The 7,213-nt window shown below is 60.6% G+C and overlaps 1 protein-coding gene across 1 annotated transcript; it reads right to left on the bottom strand.

Annotated features, from left to right (window-relative positions):
• Window positions 1–1,821: 1,821 nt before the first annotated feature.
• Window positions 1,822–3,135, bottom strand: LOC141963793 (uncharacterized). The gene is made up of 2 exons (XM_074913451.1): window positions 2,556–3,135; window positions 1,822–2,209 (listed from the first exon to the last, which is right to left on the bottom strand). The coding sequence occupies exons 1-2, from the start codon at window positions 3,074–3,076 to the stop codon at window positions 1,822–1,824; spliced, it is 909 nt and encodes a 302-aa protein (XP_074769552.1). The 5' UTR covers window positions 3,077–3,135.
• Window positions 3,136–7,213: the final 4,078 nt, after the last annotated feature.

Raw genomic sequence — 7,213 nt, 5'->3', positions numbered from 1 at the left:
GCTTTCTGACCCTGCAGCAACACCGTTGCTCACCCCTCCGAACCCCCACCAATGCACCCAGAAGCCTCACCACCGGCTCGGGGCAGCCCCTGCCACCACCTCCAACACTGCCACCCTGCAGGCACCGCCATCCTCCCCAGGAGCTGCCAGCTGATGGCACGGCTCCACTCACCTTCTCCCTCGGTGCAGCCGGGGCCCAGCAATGCTCAGCGACTGCTCTGCTCCTCCCTTGGTTGACACCGACCCCTCCGACGGCTGCCTTGCTCTTAACAGCAGCACCCGCCCCTCCACCCGGAGCAAGCCCTTTACAGGGAGGGGCCGCTGCCATCAGCCTCACTGCCCACACCTGGGGCCCCTCCAGCCCCAGCCCACAGCTGGAGGCCATCACCCACCCCCACAGAGCATCATCACCCCTCCCAGCCCCTCACCTGGGGCAAAGGAAGCACAAAAGTCAGCCGGCAGCCAGCAAGTGTTTATTCAGTCACACACAGAACAAGTCCCAGAAGGGAGTGAGTCTGCTCCGGGGCTCAGGGCCCCTAATGCTGCCCCTGCCACACCTTGGCGCTTGTTCCCGGAGCCACGCTCCTCAGTCCAGCCGGGAACAGTCAGTCGGTTCCTGGAGCAACAAGCTGCTGGGCAGAGCTGGAAACTGCCAAACATGAGGAGCAAGATGCAGGACACAAGAAGACAGAAGAAAGGTGGCAGCTAGCTGACTAGTACAGGGGTAGAGAGAAAACAAGAGATGAGCAATGGGGCGGTGAGAGGATGGGGACAGGGAACCCAACGTGGATATGCAGAAAAAAAAGCAGCAGGGAGAGAAGAAAACAGGCAGCAGAAAGAAGAAGGAGGAGCAGGACAGAAACCAACAAAGAAGGACGAGGAGCAGCATAGAGATGCAGAAAAAAAAAAAGCTGGGATGGGTGGCACAACAGACATGGAGGGGAAAAAAAAAAGGGGGGGGAGCAGGGAGCTAGACCAAGCAAGATGGAAGAAAGACAAAAAAGCTCCAGAGAACAGGGCACAGAGGGAGGAAAAAGCAACAGCGATGGGGAGTCAGGACAGCAAACCATGGGAAGGAACACAAAACAAATCACATCGCTACATGTGACAGGGCAGAGAAGGAAGAATTAGGAAACAGGGACAGAGACACAGAAAAAAAGAGACCTGGAGCCAAAAACTAATCCTGATGCATACAGAAAGAAGGGGGGTGGGGGTGGGGGGGTGTATTCTAAAACAGGGGAAACAGAGACAGAGAGATGGAGAAAAGACAAAAGCAACAGACTACAAGGCATCGAGAGAGGAATTACTGAATAGTAACAGAGCGCCAGCCAGAAACAGGCCACAAAGCAGCAAAGATCACAGGGGGTACGGGGCACAGAGGAAGGAATTCACAGACCTGGCACAAGGAGCCAGACAGAGAGAGAGCGAGGCAAAAATTAAATGGTGAAAAGAGACAGACCGCAGGGCAGAGGGAGGAATTGATAAACAGGGACAGGGCACCCGACAGAGCATGATGGAGAACAGGGAAAAAAAAAATAGCAGCAAGCTACAGGGAAGAGGGAGGAATTAAAGAACAGTGACTGGAAGACAGACAGCGACACACGGAGAGAGAGAAGACAAAAGAGCGATGGGCAACAAGATGGAGCGGGAGGAAACGAAAAACAGCAGAAGGGAGTCAGCCAGAGAGAAAGACACCAAGGAAAAAGGCCAGACAGGCGATGAGGGACGGAGGTAGGAATGAAAAACGGGGGACAGGGAGCAGGAAAGAGAGAGATGGAGATCGCAGGGAATAGCAGCGGGTGCAGGAAGAAGAAAGGGGCATCAATAGGAACAGGGAGCTGGACAGAGAGGGATGGAGAAAGGCAACAAGAGCGGCAGGGTACAGGGCAGAGAAAGGGAAGACCTACAAGATGGGGACAGGGAGATGCTCCAAGCAAGACGGAAGATACAGGTGAGCAAAAAAAGTTGAGCAGCACCAGAAAGAGAGGAGTCTAGGAGAAAGACAGGGAGGGACCAGGACACACAAGAGGGATGAGAGGGGCCCAAGAGCTCGGGACTTACTGCAGTTCTCCGTGCTGCCAGGAGAATTTGACAGGTCAGACTCTTCCTTCTGTTTGCCTTCTCCCTTCCTCTTCTACAGCTCCAGGTGCCTGGCTGTCCTCCACTTATGAGAAGATGTAGGTGTCTCACAGCTCTTACGAGATGAGGCCTGCTAGACACAGAACCTCATTCAATCACACACTACGTGCAGGAGTAAGACAGAGGAAAGAGAGAGAAACTGAGAAGTGAGGAGCAGAACAGAAGGATCGAGAGAGAAATGGACTGAGGAGTGATGCAAAAGGTACAGAACAAGCAGTCAGAAGTGCAGACAGAAAAAGAAAAGGAAGCAGCAAGACAAGAGAGAGAAAGTGAGAGAGGAAGGGGGAGCAAGGCAGAAGAATAGAAAGAAAACGTATAGAGAAGAAAAAAAAAAATCACAGCATGGGAAAGAGAGGGGCAGGAAGGGACTGGGACATACAAGGGGAGTGACAGGGCCCCGAGGGCCCGGGACTCACCGCGGCTCTCGCTCCCGGCACTGCCGGGAGAACTGGACAGGTCTGATGCTTCTTTCTCCTTCCTTCCTCCTGCCCCTCCTCTTCTTCTGAAACTCCACTCGCCCGGCTGACCTCCCCCTAAAAGAATACGCGGGTGTCTCTCGGCTCTTACAAGACGTGGCTTCCGACACACGCAGCCTCGCTCGCTCGCTCCGCGGCCGTTCCGCGCCTGGGGTGACGCGCGCAGACCCCGGGCGCACGCTGGCGGTCCGGCCCGCTGCGGACTGTGCAGAGGGCTCCTCGCTCACCCGGAGAGGCAGGCGCTCTCCTCCTGCAGGGCGAGGCGGCTGCTGCCCACATGCCCTTGACGTTCTCCTTCCTTCCCTTTCTCCGGCCCCTCCAGCTCCAGCCGCGGCGGCTCCCGCCCCGCTGCCCACGGCCGGGAAGGCTCGGCTCCGCCCGTCCCTTCCGTGGGACGTGAGAAGCGCCAGGCCGGGCAGAGACACCCCACGCCAGCCCGAGCTGGGCGCAGCCGGCGGCATCCCCGGGGCAGGAACGGACACGCGCGGCCCCAGCGCGGCCTCGGGAGGGGGCACGGAGGCGGCAGGGACCCTTATTGCCGCGGACCGGCCCGGCCGCAGCCCCAACACTCACCTCCGCCGCGCATGCGCACTCCCGGGAGACGCCGCGGCCGCGCATGCGCGCCCCCGGGCCGGGGGGCACACCGCGTCTCGGGGAGCCGCGGGCAGCCCGCGGGAAACCGCCACAAAACCGCCCCTCGGGCCGCGCCGCGGGGCCGCGCCGGTACCGAGGGCTGTGCCGTGCCGCGCGCGCCCGCCAGCGCCGCAGCTGCGGGGAACCGAGAGCGCAGAAACTGCAGCTCCCGGCGTGCCCCGGGGAGCCAACATGGCCGACCGGAAGCCCCCTGCACGTGACTACGGCTCCCGCCGCGCCGCCCGCGCACCCGGAAGCCCGGCCGAGCGCAGCCCCGCGCGGCTCCGGGCAGCGCCGCCGCCGCCCGGCCCCGACGCGGAGCGGCCTCCGCCCCCGGTCCCGCCGCACCTTTCCCCGCAGCCGCCCGGCCGCGCGGCCCCGCTCCTGCCTCGGCTCGCACCGGCTCCTCCTCCAGCACCGGCCCCGGACAGGGAGGGGGCGCTGCCTGCAGCCTCCCTGCCCGCCCCTGCGGCTCCTCCGGCCCGGCCCACGCTCCCCCCCCCCCCCCGGTAACTATAGCGACCAGCACCGTTAATAAACGCCGGAGATGCCCGTCGCTCCTCCGAGCTCGCGCTCTATGGGCCGCCGGTCCTCCGGTCGCGGGGCCGCCGCCGCGCACGCGCACTCCGGGGGCCGCCCGGCGCAGCCGCACGCCGCAGGTCGCCTCTCCCCGCCGGGGGAACCTTCCCCGGCCAGCGGGAGCAGCCGCTGGGCGAGACCGCTCCGGTGCGCGGGCCGACGGGACCAACGCTGCCAAATCTTATAACCCCCCGGAGAGGGAGGAGCTCCGGCACGGCCGCAGCGCAGGGCAGCGCAGTCTCGCCTTGTGACCCAGAACTCAGCGGGGTGACCGAAGTGTCGGTCAGAGCAGCCTCAGGGCTCTTCGGACGGGTGGAAGGGGGAGGAAAGCCTGTGACAACGCGACACGGGAGCGCAGAGTTGTTTTAAGGACGAAACAGCGTAACTTCGGTCCCTGGGAGACCAGTACAGTAACTATTAAAAGCACACGTATTGTTAGATATTTTTCCTAAACTCACATTTATCCAATTTAGTTTTTCAAATCCTGGTGATAGCAGAAATAGTTTTTTTTAAAAAAAAAAAACCCAGATAAATCCAGGAACATTTCTGCCCGCGTTCAGCCGCTCTTCTGGAGCGTACGCTAGGAGCTGGAGAACCCGAGCAAGCTGTCTGATTATATTTACGGCAGCTCTGGCCCCGACAGCTCCCACGTCCGTCCCCTTGCCAGGAACTAGCGCCGCGGCGGCTACAGCTCAGCCCAAAGCCAAACCGACACCGACCTCGGCTCTGGAAAGCGCCACCTCATCTCCCCCCGTTTTGCTGATTAGGGATATCAATTCAACTCAGACACCAGAGTGAAAAGAGCAGGCGTATTTTATTTGAAATAGCTAAATAATAACAGAAGAATACAGAAAACACACAGTAAGAAAAGACGGAATAGTGCACTCACACAGACAGGAAAATACAGGGTAACGCATCAAATCCTGACTGCCTGAGAGAGAGGGAACAGCGATTAAAAAAGATCCCTCAGCACCTGCACCCGTTGCCATCACCCAGACCCGCAGGCAGCCCCGGTTACAGCGAGGGTTTGCAGAGCCTTTCCCGGCAAGTGGGAAACCCTACGCGGTGCGTCCACCCGTAGGTGAGGCCTCCAAAGTCGCTGTGAGCGGGTCCACCCTTCTATACCCCAAAATCGGCAAGCCAGAAGAGCTGGCACCTTGGTTTGGAGCGGAAATATCTGGTTTCAATCTCACATTAGATTCCCCCGGAGCCTGGCCAGGGCTCAGGGGAGAAGCTAAGGGAGCTCCTCTGCTTACCCAGGCAGACTAGGTGCAAGGGCTCACGTCAGGCCACAGGGCCAGACTACGGTCTCCACGACCCGGTTATTTTATCCCCACACAAAGAAAGATAAATGTACATTCAAGAGAGCTACGTCTTCCACACCTCTTTCACTAACGATGACATACTGAGTGAGCAGCTTCGGCTCAGGGCCTGTTGTTCAGGCTTCGATACTTCCACTTTTTACATCGGAATAGGTGGTTGGTTATCACTTAGTAAAATACCTGTTAGCACAATGGTTAACAGTTACAAAATACACAGGACTCGTCTACAAGTCAACTCTGGCTTGGCCCTATTGTCCAAGCCTTAGCGCTTCACCCCGAGAGTCCCCTTGCAAGCAGCCAGGACCAACACACGCCGCAAACATTCCAGCGGCTGCCAAAGGTTAAAATCCCACGCGCAGCGCCACGTGGCAGGCAGCGGTTAAAGCCGAGTTGGGCAGAAAAGGAGCTAAATGGGGAACACCCAGTTGGAGAAAGCATCTGACTGAGCACCCCCAGCACTGAACAGATGGGGAAAGGGTGGGCACAAACGCCCTTTTGGGGCAGGGAAGAGGAACGTGCTCCTCCAGAGGCTGAGATCCAGCCGCTTCCTTCCCCGTACAGGTGCGGAAAGAGAAGCACTCAGAGCAGGGGAATCCACCTCCAAAACCCTGCTCCCGACTGCTCTTCCCCCGGCATCCCACGCAGCCTCAAAGGGCGCTGCGGGTGGCTGCAGAGCCCTCCCGCTCCCCACGGCTGGTGCAGCCACATCCAAGTACAGGAAGGAGTTTTGAGAAAACTTCAGGAAGTTGGGTCATCGTCAGGTGGAATGGGAGCAGGTTCTAAAACTGGAGAACTACCAAGAGCCGAGTACTTGCTCACGAGCCAAAGAAAACATCCCCAAAGGGGCAGGGACGCTGGAGGCGACCACAGCCCAGGTGACAGGGAGATCCCCTGCCCAGGAGGGCTTTCTCTCGCCTCTTTGCCGGACCGCTGCCGCTACTCCTCCCGCTCGCTCTTGCCTCGCAGGTCCTTCTGCACGCGGTGGATGTCTCTCCCTTCTTCTCCACGACCAACTGCTGCAAGAGCAGGAGAATGCCATCAGGTCCGAGAGCGACGACGGTCCTGGGTGAGAGCTGGCCACAGCACCACCTGAACACCGGCCGCCCTCACACACCCCTATACCCCCGCCCCCCCGAAAAAAACTCACAGATCGGCTTTTCTTACCCAATCGGTGCTCCGGTGCTGCCACACGTGGAGTCGCGGCCGGCGCTGGAGCTGGGCTCAGAGTCGGGCACTCTGGGCAAACGGAGCTGGGCATGCAAAGCGGCGGCCACAGAGGCTGCGCCCCTGCTTACAGGGGGCTCGAGCCGCTGCCGGGACTGCAAAGTGCCCGGGACTGCAGGGCACGGGCCAGGCCCTGACTTACAGGGCAGCCCCAGTCCCAAAGGCCCACGAGGCCCCTCCTCTCCGCTACAGGGGCACCCTGACCCGCACCCCGCTAACAGGGCCGCCACCCCACACAAGGCGCCAGCCAAGCACTATCGAGAGTGCTGGGCGCTGTCTGCCCTGAAGGCAGGTGAATCGGCAGCAGCGGCCCTTTCCCAAGAGGTTCTGGGGGCTGGGGAAGCAGAACTTCCCGAGGGGGGTTCCTCATCGCTGGGGAGAAGCTGCCGCGTCACTGCGGAGCAGCCGGTTGCAAGGGGCTGGCGGCTGAGGCCCACCACTGCTGCCTGTCACCCTAAATCTCCCCCTGCCCTGCCGTACCCCTGTCCCCTCTCCCTCTATGCTTTAAGCCCCCAGGCCGCCGGGCACCACCAGGTGAGAAAATGGGGTCTGAGGCGGCTCAGGCCGGGGCAGGAGGGAGGAAGGAGGGCCGGGGGCCACAGCACGCTGAGGGAAGGTCCCTCAGGCGGCCGGCTTCCCCGTCGTCCAGGCAGAGGAGCTGGCGCCCGACCGCGCCTTCCTTCCAGGCACCAGCTCCCGGAGAAGACAGAAGGAAGAGGCATCCGTGGCCTGCGGAAGAAACTACGAGGCGAGGGCAAGCGAGAGGAGGAGCGGCACGCTGAAACCGGGGAAAGAGAAAGGGGCTGCGGGCAAAGGGCCCTCCCTGTCACCACGGCTGCT

The sequence above is a fragment of the Athene noctua genome, chromosome 9, assembly GCF_965140245.1.
Source record: "Athene noctua chromosome 9, bAthNoc1.hap1.1, whole genome shotgun sequence".
Classification (NCBI taxonomy): domain Eukaryota; kingdom Metazoa; phylum Chordata; class Aves; order Strigiformes; family Strigidae; genus Athene; species Athene noctua.
This window is presented reverse-complemented; position numbering and strand designations above follow the sequence as displayed.